The 19,361-nt window shown below is 36.3% G+C and overlaps 1 protein-coding gene across 1 annotated transcript; it reads left to right on the top strand.

Moving 5' to 3' along the window:
* The first annotated feature begins 292 nt into the window (after nucleotides 1–292).
* vdac2 (voltage-dependent anion channel 2) lies at nucleotides 293–17,421 on the top strand. Its single transcript, XM_028795557.2, has 9 exons — nucleotides 293–458; nucleotides 8,946–9,017; nucleotides 9,213–9,262; nucleotides 10,734–10,886; nucleotides 10,964–11,016; nucleotides 11,305–11,532; nucleotides 11,666–11,816; nucleotides 11,985–12,042; nucleotides 16,539–17,421. The coding sequence occupies exons 2-9, from the start codon at nucleotides 8,951–8,953 to the stop codon at nucleotides 16,628–16,630; spliced, it is 852 nt and encodes a 283-aa protein (XP_028651390.1). The 5' UTR covers nucleotides 293–458; nucleotides 8,946–8,950; the 3' UTR covers nucleotides 16,631–17,421.
* Nucleotides 17,422–19,361: the final 1,940 nt, after the last annotated feature.

The raw sequence follows: 19,361 nt of genomic DNA, 5'->3' as shown, positions 1-19,361 counted from the left end.
TTTTTGGCCGACCAATGATTTTCAAGAGCTGCGCATCTTAACGAAGAGTTGGCAACTGCGGCGTGCCGTATTCTCCCAAAAAGGCGTGAGCTAATCATAACCGAGGTAAGAAGGATCCCTTTTAGAATCCTTTCTATGAGGGAGAATTATTTACAAAATTTTCTTCCCTGGTGCCCGCACGTAAATAATTTAACACATCAATGACATATGAAAGAGAGTGTATACATTTTTAAATCGTTTTCTCTGTGACTCTATTAAGTGATGCTGTTAGATACGAAGACAGGCGCGGCGAGGAGCTCCTGCTCGGGTCCTCCGCGCCCGGGTTATGACGGGGTGATCGCAACTGTCGTGTCTCCTTCACTTCGCCCTCCAGCCCGGGAGACGCATTGAGGTGGTGACCATCCAAGGGAAAGCCGAGAAAGTGTCGGTTTGAGCACCCTGTGATATCGAATACATAGGTAGGAAGGCATTTAAAGCACGTTTGGAGTGAAGTTGTGTCGCAGAAAGAGTGTCGCCCAAGTATAACGTAAAGCAGAGGGAATAAGAAGTGTTAGACGGTTTTGGAGTGGAGGCCATGTCTACAGGCAGGGGAAACGTGCGACCGGCTTGCCTTTCCATAGATTGGCCTTTAGCCGTTAGAAGAATCCGCAGACATGACGACAAAGTTTAAAATGCAATGATAGACACAGGAGAACAAAACCGGAGAAAAAAGTAACAGCTTTTGTTTTGTTTCTTGGCTGAGCCCCACAAGGTAATTTTGAGAACTGTCCTTGGTAAAAGAGTGATGGATCAGCCTGACCTGTTTACTTTTTCACTTTTGTTCACCGTTTGTGACGATGACATTAATAGGTTTTAAATGAGCGTTTCTTTTTCACATCCTGCCTACTTTAATTTGATGTATTGAAACACGCAGACATGCGGCACTACACATACATAGTAAATTGTCAGAAGTTACTAAATTCGGGTAGTATGGACAATTCCGTTCATGTGTATTCTAGTTTCTAGTCACACGCCTTTGATCAGGTGAATATTTGTAACCGACTTTCACTCCATCGGAGTCCAAGATGGCCGTCTCCGGGATGCCAAGGTTCGCAATTCCTAATTTTCCACTGTTACTGTAAATGGTTATAAGTAATAGTGCATTTTATATATAGCGCCTTTCCAGTTCTCCAATCGCTTTGCAGAAATTAAAAATGAATAGAACATAAGACGACATTGAAAATAAGTAATATCCGCATAAAACACCAAATAAAGATACAGGATACAAAAAGCTTTGAATTACAATAAGAAACAATAAACTGGAATAAAAATACAAAATTCTACAAGATAACTCTGAACAAACAACATAACTTGTGATATAAATGCATGTGGTCAAAAGAGTTAACCTGAAAGAAGGGTTAGAATGTCTGGATAATTTCAGTTCCTTCCTGATTGAATGAGTTATTTTTTCTTTTAAAAGAATGAAGTGAGTAGGCTGATCACATTAATTTAGGTTGTTCCAAAGGCTGGACGCCATTGAGCGCAGGTTACTTTTGGGCACAACTAGATAGATACTTTATTAATCTCAGAGGGGGAAAATTCACAGACTAGATTGCCAGAATCGGTGGTAATTGAGTTTTACTGGAGTTACTTCTTTGCAAATATTTGATACCTGTGGTGACCTTGAATCCTACAATATATAAAGTGATTTGTTTTAAGTCAATCTTTCAGTTTTTTTTTTCCTGTACTGAAGTCTGTTCATAAAAAAATCATTTTATAGCTTTATTATGGAAATGGGAGTACCTCAGTATGTCTAGATATGATTTGTTAAATTTTATAAATTAAATAAGTGTGCTCATGACCCGTGTCAAAAAAAAAAAAGTTAATGGAGATATTTACTTGTTTATGGGAAAGAGTGTTGGTCATTAACATATGCTGATACCTGTCCATGCACACATTCACATTATGGCCAATGTAGTGCTAACCATGAGTAAGCTTAAAGTGCTGTACAGATTGTTGAAAAAAATAATTTGCAAACCAGTTGGCAGATTGATTAAACTTGATTCCAGATGAAAGGTGATAAAACACTGTAGCCTGTCCAGGCAGCATACTGAGGCAGGATGCTTATGACACTTCTTTTTTGGAATACCCTTAAATTTGGACTTGCAGTTCTGCATTGGTTTGTGGTTCTAGAAGTAAACCATTAACAACAAGTAAATATGAAATATGAATTGTATTACCATTGTACTATAACTATACAGAATAATTTTTTAAAAAACCAAGGAATTGTAATGCAGGTATAGTTAGCTCTACAGCATTCACTGAGAATACCTAGCAAGATGCAAAGTATACGATAATTTGATAGACCCTGTAATTCAGTGCCTCTTAAACGTTTTAGTGTGAGGGCCCAAATTATAAAATTGGTACCGATTTGGGACCTAAGAACATTATTATTATAATGGCAGAGGAGTAATAGAGACAAATAACAGTGGCCATATAATGTTTTGTTTAATTTTCAAGCATATTTCTCACATGATTATTACTTGAAGAGAAAAGTGGGAAACAACAAACAATACTACCATCTGTTCATTTTCCAGACCTACTTATCCTGAATTGTTTGCGGGAGATTATCCCTGCAAACACAGGATGCTAGTACAGACAAATACACAAGGGTGAATTTATTAATGCCCATTCAGTTCACCTGAATGTCTTTGAACCCGGACCACCCAGAGGAAGCCCACATGTACATGAGAGAGACAGGGAAACTTCACAGAGGCAGCACCAGGGGGTCGAACCAAAAACAATTATCATGTAAAACTGGAATAGATTCCTGAGGTATATCGCCATCAGTGGAAATGCTTAGTGTAAAATTTAGTACAACTGAGAAAAATTCGTGGGGTGTGGCATAAGGATATGAGGATTGTTGAAATGATAGTATAAAAGGTTATTTTAAGTCATTTGACTTATGTCACCAGTTAAAGAATGAAAAATTTTTTTTTTGTTAAATGAGGTCCATTCTATCACATATAATAAAATACACACATACACACTTATTAAATCAGGCTTATTTTAAGACCTACATATATATATTTATGGAATCATTCTTTTCAGAATTTATCAAACTTTAATATGATGCTGTTAGATTTTCAGATTATTATTCTGTTTTTAAATTTATAAACTGAAAAATACCAAGAACCCGTGTCCCACAAGACGAGACTTTGTGCCAAGGGGTTTAACCACGATTTAACAGGTGCTGTACAGGCTTTTAAATGTTCAAAGCGCTGTGCAAGATGCAGTTAACTTGGCCTGGCAGCAGCAAGCCAGCAGCTGATTGAGCAAAGAGGAGGTTAAAAAAAAACAAACAAAAAAAAAACTTTGTTTCTCATTGTGTCACCGTTTTAAGAGGGGGTTTCGGAGGAGGGACCGCATCTCCTTGGGGTGCTTTCAGCCCCCCTCTTCACAACACGAGCAACAGAGATGTGAAGTGGCTGGCACGTAGTGCAGGAAAGGGGGGTTGGCGAGCAGGGGAACCCCCTAATTAACAATATATTTTTCTAAAGAAGGTCTCAAATAGTTTAACATAACACAGATTCCATTTAAGAATTCATTTAACAGAGTTAAGAAAAAACTAAATTATTCCCAAAAAAAAAAAAAAGCATGTGTGTATAAGTTGTATTTTGTGTGGGTGATGAGATAAATCTTGCTGAATAATTCTGCATACAGTCCAATTTGAAATGTTTTAATTGAACTGACTGAGACTGTGCTGAATGTCTACTGCTTGTCTCAGCTATTTTATATTTTCTGGTGTTCTTATAGTTCTAAGTGGTCTGGCAAACATGTCTTTTACAGTACAGTAGATAGACATTTATTGAACCACTTTTAAAATAGTGTGACGAGAAGGAATTCTTCCTTGTTGAGGCTCATTAAACTAAATGCAAAATCTTTGTACTTGTGTTACAGACTAATTCAATGTATGCCGTAACAACAAATAATGCAGTGAGACAACAAGCATTTATGGTCACTGAAATTACATTTAGTGTACAGCGCTGCCACATCACTATATGAAAATTGTTATATCCTTGTCCCACTACTGTTGTTTATTTCTTTTTTCAACATTTAAATCTTGTCTAATGGTCTGTTCACCTCACAAGCTTATGTCATTTCCTCCTTTCTCCTTTATCATATGTTTGTTTTCCCTGTCAGTCTTCTCACTTTGATTGTTTAAGGGGTTGCGAGAAAGGAGGTTGTGAATAAGTACATTTTCGTTCCGCAGAAATGAAGGCTGCCTATAAGGCATCAATGGTGTTGTTCAACATACTGCCTTCATAAATAGTACGTTAAATAGCGCGTGGCGTATCATTCGACACAGGTTTCACACCTGGATGAATTTGGCGATTTTACAACACAATCATGTGGTCAAACTTTGCGCCATCACAGATATGTCCCTTTACGCTTAGTTTAAGAAACTTATGTAACTGATGGAGAGTTGTATACAAACACATAAGTGAAAAATCTGCATTATGTATACACAGTAGATTCAGAAAGTATTTAGACCCCTACAGTTTCCGGACACTTTATTGTGTTGTGGATTTAATTTTAAATGCATACATCAGTCTACAGTTCATAACAAAATAAAAACATGTTTTCTTAAAGGTTTGTAGATTTATTAAAAATCAAAAACTGAATTGTTTAGTTTATGTAAGTTAGCAAACCATTTTGTGTGGCACTCAGTTATGGTCAGGTGCATATTGTTTGCTTTAGTTATCACTAAGTCTAGAATTTGATTGAGCCCTCCTGCAGCAAACTGAATTCATTGGGTGTAGTTTAGAAAGGTACATACCTGTGAATAGAAGTTCCCACAATTAGCACTGCTAGTCAGAACCAATGCCAAGTCATGAAATTCAAGGAACTCTCTGTAGACCTTTGTAATCAAATTTTGGGCATTAAATAATTTCTGAAGCTTGGAGTATAATTTAGAACCAACTGGACTCCTCCTAGAGTTGGTTGTCCAACCAAACTGAGTAACCAGGTAGGAAGGGCTTTGGCCAGGGAGGTGTCTAAGCACACAGTGATTAATCATTTTGGCAGCACTCCATTAATGAGGCATTCATGGTGAAATGGCTAGGCTTAAGCCACCCTTGAAAGTTTGCCAGACAGCATTTCAGGGACTCTTAAGAACATGAAGGAATGAAAGATCAGGCACTGCTCATCATCTGCCTAACGCCATCCCTATGGTGAAGCATGGTAGTGCACCAATCATGCTGTGGGAGTGCTTTTCAGTGGCAGGGCTAGGGAGACTGGTCGGACTTGAGAGAAGGATGAGTGCAACCAAATACAGAGATGTCCTTGAAGAAAACCTGCTCCAGGGTGCATGCAACCTCAAATTGGGGCAGTGCTTCATCTTCCTGCAAGACACACATACAGGAAAGACAACACTGGAGTGGCTTTGGGACTGTGCTTTAACGTAATTGAGTGGCCCAGCCAAAGCCTAGACTTACACTCCATTAAACATCTGGGGAAAGACCTGGAGATGTCAGTTTACAGACACTTCCATTCCAATCTAACTGAGCTTGAAAGGATCTTCCAGAAAGATTGGGATAAGCTGCCCAAATCCACGTGTGCAAGCAAAGCTTGTAGAGATTTACTAAGAAGACTTAAAGATGTAATTTCTGCCAAACGGGCTTCTATGAAGTACTGAATCAAGGTTCTTAATATTTATACAAGTGGGAGGTTTCAGTTTTTAATAAATTTTTAATAAACCTTTCTGAAAACATGTTTTCACTTTGTCATTCTAGGTTATTCAGTGTAGATTGATGGGCACAAATTGCAAATTTATCCACTTAAAATTAAATCTGTAGTACACAATGTAGGAAGCAAATCTACTGTGTAAGTAGAATGACTACAAACGATTATGAAGATAGCAATGGAAAAACTTTATACACATTGTTTAAAACTTACAAGAACCAATGATCACAGTAGTACTGCAATTCTCAATTACTGTTGAGCACATACAATTGTGACAAGAATGTACCGAAAATGTTAGATTTAGCTGCAGCACACACAGCATTTGGTACAGAATGAATCTTGGCACAAGTTCAAACTGCCTGTTGGAGAGGAACATACTATTGGTAGTCTATAAGAGCTGTCCTTGTTAGTGGGAGATGTGAATTGTATGGAGAAAACAAACTTGTTGGCTGAGATTCTATATGGCCTCTGAGATGGGCAGGGCAGTGACCAATATGCTGAACTGACACATCTGGCGTTCCTGAAATTCCAGTATAAACCTTCTCAATAAATTGATGTGGACCTTATACAGTAATCCCTCCTCGATCGCGGGGGTTGCGTTCCAGAACCCCCCGCGAAAGGTGAAAATCCGCGAAGTAGAAACCATATGTTTATATGGTTATTTTTATATTGTCATGCTTGGGTCACAGATTTGTACAGAAACACAGGAGGTTGTAGAGAGACAGGAACTTTATTCAAACGCTTCAAACAAACATTTGTCTCTTTTTCAAAAGTTTAAACTGTGCTCCATAACAAGACAGAGATGACAGTTCCATCTCACAATTAAAAGAATGAAAACATATCTTCCTCTTCAAAGGAGTGCGCGTCAGGAGCAGAGAATGTCAGAGAGAGAGAGAGATAAAAGCAAACAATCAGAAATCAATAGGGCTGTTTGGGCTTTTAAGTATGCGAAGCACTGCCGGACAATGCAGCTGCTAGGAAGGGAGCAATGTAAAGGTAGTCTTTCAGCATTTTTTTAGAGGAGCGTCCGAATCGTCTAGTGGTGCGAACAGCCCCCCTGCTCACACCCCCTCCTTCAGGAGCAGAGAATGTCGGAGCAAGAGAGAGAGAGAAAGGCAAACAATCAAAAATCAATACGTGCTGTTTGGTCTTTTAAGTATGCGAAGCACCATGCAGGAAGCATATCGCTTGACAAAGCAGCCACATTTAAGCCCAGCAAGGAAGAGAGCAATGTGAAGGTAATCTTTCAGTGTTTTTTGAGGAGCGGCCGTATCTTCTAGGGGTGCGAACAGCCCCCGTGCTCACAATATATTTGAGGAGTTTTATTTAATACGTAATACGCGCTCTGGTTGGGTAACTTCTCAGCCATCTGCCAATAGCGTCCCTTGTATGAAATCAACTGGGCAAACCAACTGAGGAAGCATGTACCAGAAATTAAAAGTCCCATTGTCCGCAGAAATCCGCGAACCAGCAAAAAATCCGCGATATATATTTAAATATGCTTACATATAAAATCCGCGATAGAGTGAAGCCTTTTTTTTTTTTTTTTTTTTAAAAACCTACTGGGTGGCAACTCAAATATTTACGGATATTGTATATTTAAACACAGAGCAGAGACCACCTCTTTCTGCATACAACTTTGTATATACTAGACTTTTTAGAAAGTAAACTGTTTTCTTACTATACCCAAATATTAATCAAAAAGTGAAAAGGTATTTATAATTTTAGTGTAAACATACTACCAGCAGAAAAGGGAGGGGGGGGGGGGGGATTCCAGTACCCAGGATCCATCAGCCCCTATGCCAGATGGTCATCTTGCTCATCCATGGGCAACCCAGTAATTTTATGGTTGTGGAAGAATATGACATAGCGCACATAATGCATTTTATGAAGATTCTTTCGGCTGTTATTTTTCTGTTCAGTGAGGTTTTCATGTTTACTGTCACAAAGTGTAATTCCAGCCAGGGTTGGTTTCTAGTTTTTGGCTGGTGCTATTGGGGTGAGCACTTGATCTCCATGACTATTAACTGGATATGAAGATTATGAAATGGATGGATAGGTATTTTCGGTACCTTTCCTCAGAACATCATAGAAGCAATGGTACTACTACAAATGCTGTTTTATTCTTTTTTTTAACATTTAATTTATCAGAACAGTATAATAAAACACCTCACTTGGATGGACAAGAGTAAGCTATGCATCATAAGTAATTTCAAAAAATCTACATGCACCCCTCACCTGGCAAAGAGATCAATGAAAAAGGCCATTTAAAACGGACTGTTGTAAAGTGTAAGATAGCTAGTAAAAAGTCAAGCACATGCAGGTTTTGTTTTACTTCTACGGTTTTGGTTGGTCACATGAAGGTAAACTATTTTTGTCGTTTGCCTGAAGGTATTTTGGTACTTATTAATGTAGTTTTTAAAAGCATGGTCCATTCTCAACCCCCAACAACTGGCTGGAAAATGAAAATGTGCAATTTTAATGCAAGTGCTTTTATTGTTAATTTATATGAGAGTTTCTTTTGTTTACTTCGAGTATATTACTCAGTGCTAAATCGGAGAAATGCATTCAATATGCATCTTTATTTTAACCTATAAATTGTGCTCTGAAGAGGGTATTCATTATTCTTTTCTTGATATATATTCGGTTACAATCATTTTTACCTTTTTAAATACAAGTTAATTGCCCAAAACATGACACCCTGAAGATGATCTGAAAATCCTTAAAAAATGAACTAGTATAGTACAGTAGCTTTTCATAATAATAATAATAAAATTTGGCTATTGAGGTGTCCAAGCTGAGCAGTGACCTTGGTGTAATTCCAGTACAGTCTTAATGAGTCCCAAAAGTAGGTGGATGTTGTCTGTTTAGTGTGCAAGTATGCTCCCACACAGGAAGTCTCTCCCATTTGAATCTCTCATTATTGTCTCATATGTGAACACATTACTCATGGATATTTTTATATTATGTTATATAATTGTTCTCGTGCTCTTCTCCCATTTCAAAATTAAAACTCATACTGTTTTCAGTTTGACATAAAAGTCATGTATCCAGTCTAATGTTAATATGAAGTTGACTGAATAAAATGAAATTTCAGTAATTCCTGTCTTTTTGACACTTAACAAAATTAGTGGTATATCTGTTAAAAACATTCGAATATTGAAAGGTAAGCATGTTATTTTACATCATTAAAGTGGCAAACTTTTATTTATTTATTGCAGGCAAAATGGCTGTACCTCCATCATACGGTGACCTGGGCAAATCTGCCAGAGACATCTTCAACAAAGGATATGGTAACCTAAAGTTTTTTTTTTTTTTTATGTGACAGTTATATGAATACTGTGCTTATTTTGAATGAACTAAAAATTGTTTATTAATCTTTTATATTGCTCCTTTGATGCAACACACCATCAAGAAACTACACAATACACAGGAACAAAAATCACAGAACCGCATTGTAACTTCATTTTTTTATTTTTTATTTTAAGGTTTTGGGCTGGTAAAGCTTGAAGTAAAGACAAAGTCAGCAACTGGAGTTGTAAGTTATTTTTGCTAAATACATTTTTTTCTCCTCTACCAGTTTATTTTAGGCATGTTTAAGTAAAATGATTTATATTGTCAAGAATTAGTAATCCTTTAATTTTAAACTTGAATGCTTTTTTTTGGTTTCCTTATTCTTAGCAATATGTACGACAGTATATTGGTGTATCACATCAGCAGAACTTTTGCATTGCTTGGGAAATGTAAGCATAGTTATCTTGGGATGCTACTTCTTGTTGGGGTTGGGTCATAACTTTGTTTGATAGACATTGCTGGATGTAGCAGTGATTAATGATACAGTACATTATATATAATCTGTGTGTAAATTAAAAAAAAAAAAAAAAAAAAATCAAATTTGGAAATACAGTATTTCTCCCCTAGGACATAGTTTCCTACTACATTTTTATCAGTGTCAAGCTGCATTAATATTCAGATTTGATTATTAAGTAGGATTAGCAGGTTTTCCCAAATATAAGTGTAAGTTGGTAAGTTTCAACTTGCCTGATACAATTACTTTCATTGTAGTTCTGCTATATTTAGACAAGGAAGCAACCATGAAATTAAATCATTCCTTAAACTTTATTACATTACTTTTTCACAGTGGAGATCATCTGGGGGAGAAAAAAAGAATTTGTGTGATTCAGGGCCACTTTTGCACATTTTTAAAATATAATTTATGTTAATATGTCATTTAATGCATAAAGTAATTGGAGGACTAAAGTTCCCATTTTAAAACTTAAAAAAAAAAAAAAATTTTTTTTTTCCCTTAAATCTTGATTTTTATGCAAATCTTAAGTATGCAGAGAGTAAATTTTAATAGGGTTGGACATCTTTAACTTGGATTTCTCATTAGCACTGATTATTGTAAAGAACACATTCTAAAACAGGCACCTCTTAGAAGAAGTTATGTGGGTAATAATAACCTTTTGGAAAGACCTGATCTGAATTCCTTGGGGTTTGCTCTGCTAAACCAGTTTGCAAGGATTCAATCAATTATAATCAACTCTCTTAAATTATGTAATCAGACTACATTTAAAGCATTCTTAGTAAAGGTTAGAACAGTGTGAAGACTTGCATGAAATCAATGCCGAGAGTGCATTCTGAAAAAAATGGAGCAGAATTTTGAAATGCACCTATTCTGGGAATCCATTCTTTCTGTGCTTTCTCTGGATAATTTGATCCATACTCGACTGAAGAAATCTATTGTATCATACTCTCCTCAAATTTATATGTTTACACCATGCTCGTTGTCACTGCTGGAGATGCTTGCAACAACAGCATTTATTTGTATAGCACATTTTAAATATGTATAAAACAATATTTGGTGGATGCAACTATATTAATATAAGAAAGTTAATGCTGTTAGGTTTTTTAAGTGTTTCAATTTCACTGGGCAGTTAATGTTCAATTGGTCTTTAATGTTAAACTTTTTTTTATGATTAGTTATGTATTGACCTTTTTCTTCACAGGAATTTACTACATCAGGCTCATCTAACACTGACACTAACAAAGTTATTGGAAGTTTGGAAACAAAATATAAATGGGCTGAATATGGTTTGACCTTCACAGAGAAGTGGAATACAGACAACACACTTGGAACAGAAATCACTATAGAAGATCAGGTATTTATTTACATAGGCAGACTTTCAAACCAATTTCAGTTTTCTTCCATATTTTAACTTGTATTTTACTTTTACAGATTGCAAAAGGCTTAAAGTTGACCTTTGACACAACTTTCTCACCAAATACTGGGTAAGTGCCTTGACCTGCCACAACCCACCCCCAAAGTCGCATACAACAGAAAGTGTTTTTGATCATTTTAGAATAAGGATTAATGGTAGGACCCTGGTCACAGGTACATCTAGAGTAGCACCTTTCTTAGCAACAGCTTTAAAAATAAAATCTTAGCAGAAAGGTTAATTGGAGCTGAAATCACTGCATCTTGTTAGCACGGAGTTAAGATAGGATGTTGTAAAACAATGTTAACTTAATCAGTGGACTGAATTGTCATTAATTATAAACTAATTTTCTCCCATGCAGCAAGAAGAGTGGAAAAGTTAAAACTGCATACAAACGGGAATATGTCAACCTGGGCTGTGATGTTGACTTTGATTTTGCTGGCCCTGCAATTCATGGTGCTGCTGTTGTTGGCTATGAAGGTTGGCTTGCAGGATACCAAATGACATTTGACACTGCTAAATCCAAAATGACCCAAAACAATTTTGCTGTTGGCTATAAAACTGGAGATTTTCAATTACATACTAATGTGTAAGTTTTTTCACAGTATTTGCAGCCTGTTATGCAAGTTGACAGATGTTTTTTTTTAAATCCTTTATGCAATAATTTGTGAAATTTTTGGTTTAGGGTAAAATATATGTAATTTATACTTTTAACTTTTCAGTAATGATGGCTCTGAATTTGGAGGCTCTATCTACCAAAAAGTCAGCGATAAACTTGAAACTGCTGTTAATTTGGCCTGGACTGCAGGAAGTAACAGCACACGTTTTGGCATAGCAGCCAAGTATAAGTTGGATTCAACTGCTTCAATATCTGTAAGTAGATGGCATTTATGTGGGTTAGGTAGAGTTACTGTAAAAGCTAATCAGTAATAGTGCCTTTTCTGTATTGATTTTGTTGTTTGGTTGGGTGGGTTTGTGATTTAATACATATGGATTAATTTGACTTGACATTTTTTAAGATTTTTTTTTTCTTTCTCTTAGGCAAAAGTAAACAATTCCAGTCTGATTGGAGTAGGGTATACTCAGACATTGAGGCCAGGTATGTTTAAGTTTATAATTCTGATTATTTTAATATTTTTGCCATACAATGTGTAGCATTGTTATTGTGATAAGTGTATTGTCAGTATGGTGCAGCTAAGGCACTGGTCCTTGAACCACAAGGATGCTGATACAACTCCAGCTTCAGTTTCTTTGGGTGAACCCGAAAAATTCACTTGGCCTATCTGTCCTCCAGTACTGAAGAATATTTTGTAAAAAGAGTAATGTGTCCTGATCTTTCTGAGAGGTCAGATGTCTATTGTTATGGAAGTAGTTACAGATTCAACCTATAAACCATCTTTCCGTGCTCTGGCAAGTATACTGGACCATATATTTCTTCAGAATGCAAGATCAAAAGTAACAGACCCAGTATCTCTCTTTAAGTGTACTGTACATGGCTTAGTTTTCTGAGAACATACCAGATTTCAGAAGTGACTATTTTTAGATCCAAAAAAATGTTCACTACCCTTTATGCCATTTTAATAAATCGTCAAGATCCATGTTAATAGGCATCAGTATGGATTTTTGTTTTGGATGCACTTAATCGATCAGGCAGTAGTACTCTCAAAGTTACCAGTGGTATGTGAACAGAGTAGACCAGTTGTGTTAAGCAGTTCCCAGTGAGCTTGTTTTTTTTTGTAGTTAAGTTGACGCAGATTGAATGTACTACAAAGCTATTTGTGTTTTCCAGTTGATGCAGCAACAAGGTTAATGTTAACAGCAGACCATGTATACAACCAAAAAATACATATGGCCACATTTATTTTGGGGTAAGACCCACCATTCAGATTAGCTTAAACACTTACTGACTTGTTTTGTTTTTGACTTTTTTGTTTACACAGGGGAGTAAAAAAAAACAAAAAAAAAACATACTCATCTTTAGTAGAAAATACCCCTGGAAAAGAGTAATCAAAGAATATAGAAACATTAGGCAGTGGCCTTCACTTTCTTAAGGGTGCACATTTTTCTTAGTTTGCAGTTATTTTATGTAATTCATTTGATTATTCTTGATATGTCAGGAGTGTGTTTTAGTTTTTAATGTATGGTATCGTCTTATCACTTGTATATTTTAGTAGCCAGTTATTTCACTAATTAAATACTAATTTTGTCGTAGCAAAAGGAAGCACTAGAAATACTCTCATTGGATTTAGTAATTGAAATACATTGAACACTTGAAATATGTTCATTGTCCACATTATTTATTATACTGTAGACATTTGGGCAATGTCATTTTCCTTTGTTTTTGCAGATTTACATAAACTCCTTGTCTAATTCTCAAGCTCGATTTTGTGTTTTTTTTTTTTGTGTGTGCTTTAAAATGCCCTGAGCACAGAGCTTTTTTTTTTTTTTTTTCTGCTGTAGTAAGACTGAATATGACGGGTGGCTCTTCAACTATTTTTAAAAGCTGTTCGGCCTGTTTACTCCTTTCATTCTTTTGCCGCCTTGCCCCACCACTCTTAACTCTTCTCAAATTTATTTTAGCGTAATGAACAATTGAAGTATGTTGTGCATGTAAAAAAAGCTAAAAATATGTTTGAGATTTTTAAAACACCACACTGAAAGTGAAACTCATACAAAACTGAGGCAAACTACTTTACACCATGAATACATGCCTTTTTTTTTAATATTCTGTCTTTGTATGATTCAGTATATTGATTTTTTTTTCTACTTACCAAGTTAGGAACTTCTCAGTGTGTTCTGTAGTTTTGTCTACAATTACAGACAAGACTTTTTCATTATAGGTGTGTAAGGGTTTACTCTTTTATGCAGTATGTATTTCATTGAACCCCGGTGATAGTCTGGTGTTTTGTCCAGGATTGGGTCTTGCCTTCTGGTATAGGCTCAGGCCTCCTCACTTCTGAACTGGTGTAGATGAGCATGATGATAATGGACATTTCAATTAACTGTTTGTATTAACATGTTAGGCAATAAGGGGCAGAGGAGTAGTGAACTGTTTTTGTACCTTTTTTAATTGCTTACTGCATACAGCAGACTTATTAAAAATCATATTAGCTTGATTTTAAATTGCTTCAAACTAAAACACTATTTACATTGGAGCCTAAATGTAGACACACATTCTGGACTTGAAAAAATGACTGCAGGTCAGAAATGTGTATTTATTTATTTATTTTTTTTAATGTTCACCCTTCATGATTTGAATCCACCTAGTATGACAGCACCAGGTGAAAGTTTTAAATGGCTTTAAATTTTGCCTATGTTGTTTATTATAATCTAGATGGAAATGTCAGGGAATAAATGATGAAACTCTGATCTCTCTTATTCATCTTTTCATCTCACATATAAATGTCTTACAGTACACAGCAAAAACAAATTTAATTGGCCTTGCTGTTCCAATACTTTCGAAGGGGACTGTATGTAGGAAATAAAAGCCCAAAAAAATTAAGTACATAAAAATGAGAATTTTATTTTTAGATTCTTGCACTACTACAATAGAAATAATAGGGATCTGTCACTTTTTATGTATTATTTACAGTATCAAGAAAAGCAACTTGTTGTTCGGCCTTGAAGCATATTAGATTATTAAGTTCTATTAGCATGGAATTAGTTTTTAGAACATCAATATCACTTACACAAAATATAAGATATATTATGCGTATCAAAGCAGATTATTTTGAAAATTGTTTTCCTGATTTTCCCAATTTTCTTTGATGCAAACGCTCTTATTAATTCCTCATAATCCAAACTTTGTACAAGCTCTTTATTGAAAAAGGAACATGGCCAGTCCGTTTTAATCTCTCTTCAGACATAGCTGTTCTGTTCTAAAGCAAAAAAGAATTAAGCACAGGAAAACCTTTTTATAAAAAAAAAAACAAAAAAAAAAAAAAAAAAAAAAGACTTGTAAAATAAGTGTACCAGTGTAATTTAACCATGGTGCTTGTTAAATATCATAGGTCATCCCATTCAGTTCAAGTGTTCCCACATTAGATTGTGAGATTTTGCCATTCAAGTTATCAATGTATGCATTTTTAAAATATTGGATTTTCATATTACTGTGAATAAGCAACTGTGTGTATGTAGCTAACTGAAGCCTTGTCAGAAATCGGCCTGAAACGCAGCCATTTGACAAAGATGGAGGGAACAGTCAAAACCGCAGTTAACAGCACTGCCTTCTAAAAACTCCTTTTGGATTTCTAGCAAACTGACCCTCCCTCGGTCATCCATGTTTTAAATGATCACATTATATGTATTCTAGCAACATAAAACACAAAGCACTTTAAATTCATTTAGCTTTAGGCCTGGGAACTGTAATAGATCACTCATAGCATAAACCTGGGGAACAGACAGCAAATGTACCTGATGGAAGGCTGGTACAAAGATGGTTTAAAGTCTTCTTTTACCTGGAGTAGTGGAAGGAGAAAAGAAAAAGCTACAATATATGCTTATGAAATATTAAAGACTTAAATTTTGAAATTGAATGTTAATGTTAATTGTAAAATGGGGACCACTTCACAACTCTTCTCCTCCCTCCACGCATGGCACAGAGCAGCCATCCTAGTTGATGTCTGATTGGCGGGGGTTTTTTGATAGTGTTTGACCGAGTTGATGTCCATATTACAATTTGGGTAGCACCCAATTCATGTTATTTAACACTCTTCACATTGCAGTATGTATTTGTATTTTTGCATAGTTTAGAGAGAGCTTTTTCTGCAGTGCTATCTTCAAACTAGTAACACTTAATGTATTGCTGTAAATAAAATAGCATGAGTTTTCAGAAATGTAATTATTAACCAATGCTTTCAACTTTATTGGGGACCTAATTTGGGGCTCTTATTCAGCAGCTTAAGATAATATCAGGCGTTAAGGCTTTCTTCAAATCAGCATTATTTGTTGATATACTTGGTCGTTGAGCTTTGCTTTGCAGTGTTTCACAAATCAAAGTTATCTTGAAAGCGAGTAACTGCTACCTGTGCATGAATGTTTTTGCTGTGGCTGAACACAAGACAAACTTGCATCATTTTGATTTATTTTTCACTTTAATAGTTGAATACTGTGCTGACCCTTTTTTTCAAATGTTGTGGGGGACTGTTTCTTGGTGCTCTGCTGGAAAATGTGTGGTGATATTTAAAAAGTTGTGCATGGAAGCACAAATGTGTGCCACTGTGGGAACAATGCTGTTGTCAGTGGGGTGGCATTTTCCTCTCGCTTCATAAAAAAGGAGGCTGCAACAGCATATAGAAGAAGCACTTGCTGAAACATAAGGGCTGTTTATTTTTTGTCATGCTTTGTTGTTGTACTGTTTTCTTGTTCTTTACCATTATCTAATTAATTAGCAAAGATCATGGTTCTGTTTATATTTTTTTTTCATTAAAACACTACCACAGACGAATACAGTATTTGTAGATATCCAAAGATTTTGATGTTGCAATTTTTCTTGTGGAGCCAGCATACCTAAACCAATAACTTATTAAACTGCAGGGTATGTTTTCTATTACATTTGCTCGGTCAGTACTCATGTGACATGTCTTTATTTAACAGGTGTAAAACTTACTCTGTCAACCCTGGTAGATGGCAAGAGCATCAATGCTGGTGGGCACAAACTCGGCTTGGGTCTTGAGCTGGAAGCTTAAGAGGCCTCACTAACTGTTCAGAACAATGGAGTATCGGAAGAACTTGGCCTTAATTGTTTTACCAACATGACCAGCAGGGGGATTTTGGAAAGGGATTATGGATTGCAACAGAAAAATCTGCTCCTTTTTAATACTTTAGACTTTGCCTGGTAGCTGGTTCTGGTATACTGGTTTCTAGTTTTGATGCCTGTAGTAGCTCCGCTATTTATCCATTTTTGTGTATTTTACAGCTGTCATTGTATTGAAATACACCTTTATCTCATGGTAACTGAGTGCATGTTTTGTTTTTATTGGCTAGTATGTCCAGTGAGTGCATGTGTTGAGGGGGTTATTTCAGTTTTCTGCAGCATAGAAAAAGTGGGCTCAGAAGGTGGATGGATGGATGAATATTTTATTTTTTTTAGTATTCATAAGCATTGAACCAAGTGGAAAACAAAACCTTTTTTAACTTAGTAGATTGCTATGTGTAATTTTGTTTTAGCTGTTGTTAAATTTGAATTCTCCTGTGCCAGCTATCAGGGCTTCATGAAAACAGAATTACAAAATTGGACTGCACAGTCCGAGTCTGTGAAGTTGCAGTCTGTCTGAAACCGAGCTTTACTGTTGTAGAAACGGAATTGCTTTGTTCAAGATGGAAAGCCCAATTCTGTTATGCCAAAATTGCCATGGATTCCATGCTGAGTTTGAGTGACATTTTTTTCTGAAACTTAGTCATTGCTCACAATGTTAAGCTGATACTCCTGGGTAATTCCAAAGTAACTGAAAATAAATAAAGTTTTTGAAAGTGAAAAGTTATGCTTTATTAAATTGACACTTACAATTTAGCCTTTTAAAGCTATGTAGCCATGTCATTCCATGGTAAGTCTGGGTTTATACACTTCTTACTCAAGTTTTTCATAGCATTATAATGAAAGGGGTCTTCAGTTTCCCTGCTTTGGAGTTCCAGTCCCGTGTAAAAGTTTGAATACCCCAGCCAAAGTACATATTTCGACATCTGAAGACAAATACAGCTTTGACAACAAACTAAAACAGTGGCATTTTTGTGAAAATGTTATTATACAGTTATAATTTATTTGAGCTGAAAATTGCAAATGCCAAAGGTTTATAAAAAGAAATGTCTGGGCACCCTTCTAAGTCAGTTACTATAATGTCCTCCGATCATTTAGGAAGCCCACGCCATGTACTGTGATGTCATAGTCCTGTGACTTGTGTAGAAAGTAAAATTGGCTTTGAGAAATGAGTTTTAGATTGTTTAGATATCTTTTCCTGTTTAATCTTAGTAGCCAATGTTCTGTTTTATGTTCTCCATATAACTATTGCCATTTGTTGATTGTAGCAAGGTATTGTGAAAGAGCATTCTTGGAAAGAAAGCCACAAACACGTGAAAGCTAAATGTTATCATCATTCCGGATCTATCAAAATTTAGGAAAGCAGCTGTGGTTACAGATTAAATTGAATTTGACTAAAGGATTGCAGTACCATTACAGGAATGTGGCTGGGTAGTTGTGTACTTTTCTTTTTTTCCCCCACATCTATAAACTATCCAAACTCTTGGACTGTGAAAGTGTTCACAACCTTACATGTTTTTTCACTTCACGGTAATCACTCTGCACATACCTCCAAAGAACATACCATATTACTGTTTAGTAAGTTAGGTCAAGGCAAGACAGTAGCTTAAATTTAAAGTGGTAATCTGAAAATAAGAGTACATTAAATTAATAAACACAAAAATAAGATCAGCCGTACTGTAAAGATGCCCTGTCCCAGCTAGACCAAAACAACTCCATCTATGGGAATGAGGCTATGCAGATTAACAAAATGGACAGTGGCTGGGACAGAGGGAGACTAGTTTGTCAAAAATGGCCATTGGGTTCTGATCACCCGCTGTTGGGACACTGACAGTCCAGTTCAGGTGCAATGATCATGTTGGTTCATCAATATATTCTTAATAGAAATTCTTCAAAAATATGAGAATTGCTACAAATCAGAAGTTATACACTGCACGGCCATAGCATTAAAACCACTGACAGGTCAAGTGAGTAACGTTGATTCTGTCATTACAGTGACACCTGTTAAGGGGTGGGATACATTAGCCATATTGTGAGCTCTCGATTCTTGAATGTGATGTGTTGGAAATGGGACAAGTGGCAAGGAATAAGCATCTGACTGACTGGTACAGGCCAGACTGTGATGGCTAGATGACCGGGTCAGAGCATCTCCAAAACGGAAGGCTTTGTGGGCTGTTCCCAGCATGCAGTGGTTAGTACCTACCAAAAGTATTCTAAGGAAGGAAACTGGCGAGTCATTGACCGGGTCAGGGGCACATAAGTCTCAATTCATTTTTGGAGCAAAAGCTGGTCCAATCCCACAGAAGAGGTACAATACACAGACTGCTGAAAAACTTCATGTTGGCCATGAGAAGAAGGTGTCGGAACACACAGTGCACCGTAGCATGCTGTGCATCTTGCTGCGTAGCTGCAGACCCCTGCCCACCACCAAAAGCACCTACCTGTACAATGGGCATGTGAGGGGCAAAACTGGACCCTGTAGCAATGAAAGAAGGGGCTTTTAATTAATCGCATTTTCTTTAAGATAATATGAATGACTGAATGTGAATGTGTAGTTTACCTGGAGAAGAAAGAGCAGCATGATGCATTATGGGAACAAGGTAAGCTAGTGGAGACTGTGATGCTCTGGGCAATGTTCTGCTGGGGAAACATGTCCTGGCATT

This window comes from Erpetoichthys calabaricus, chromosome 2 (genome assembly GCF_900747795.2).
Source record: "Erpetoichthys calabaricus chromosome 2, fErpCal1.3, whole genome shotgun sequence".
In the NCBI taxonomy this organism is placed as follows: domain Eukaryota; kingdom Metazoa; phylum Chordata; class Cladistia; order Polypteriformes; family Polypteridae; genus Erpetoichthys; species Erpetoichthys calabaricus.
Note: the sequence above shows the minus strand (reverse complement) of the source record. Positions and strands in the feature narration are given on the sequence as shown.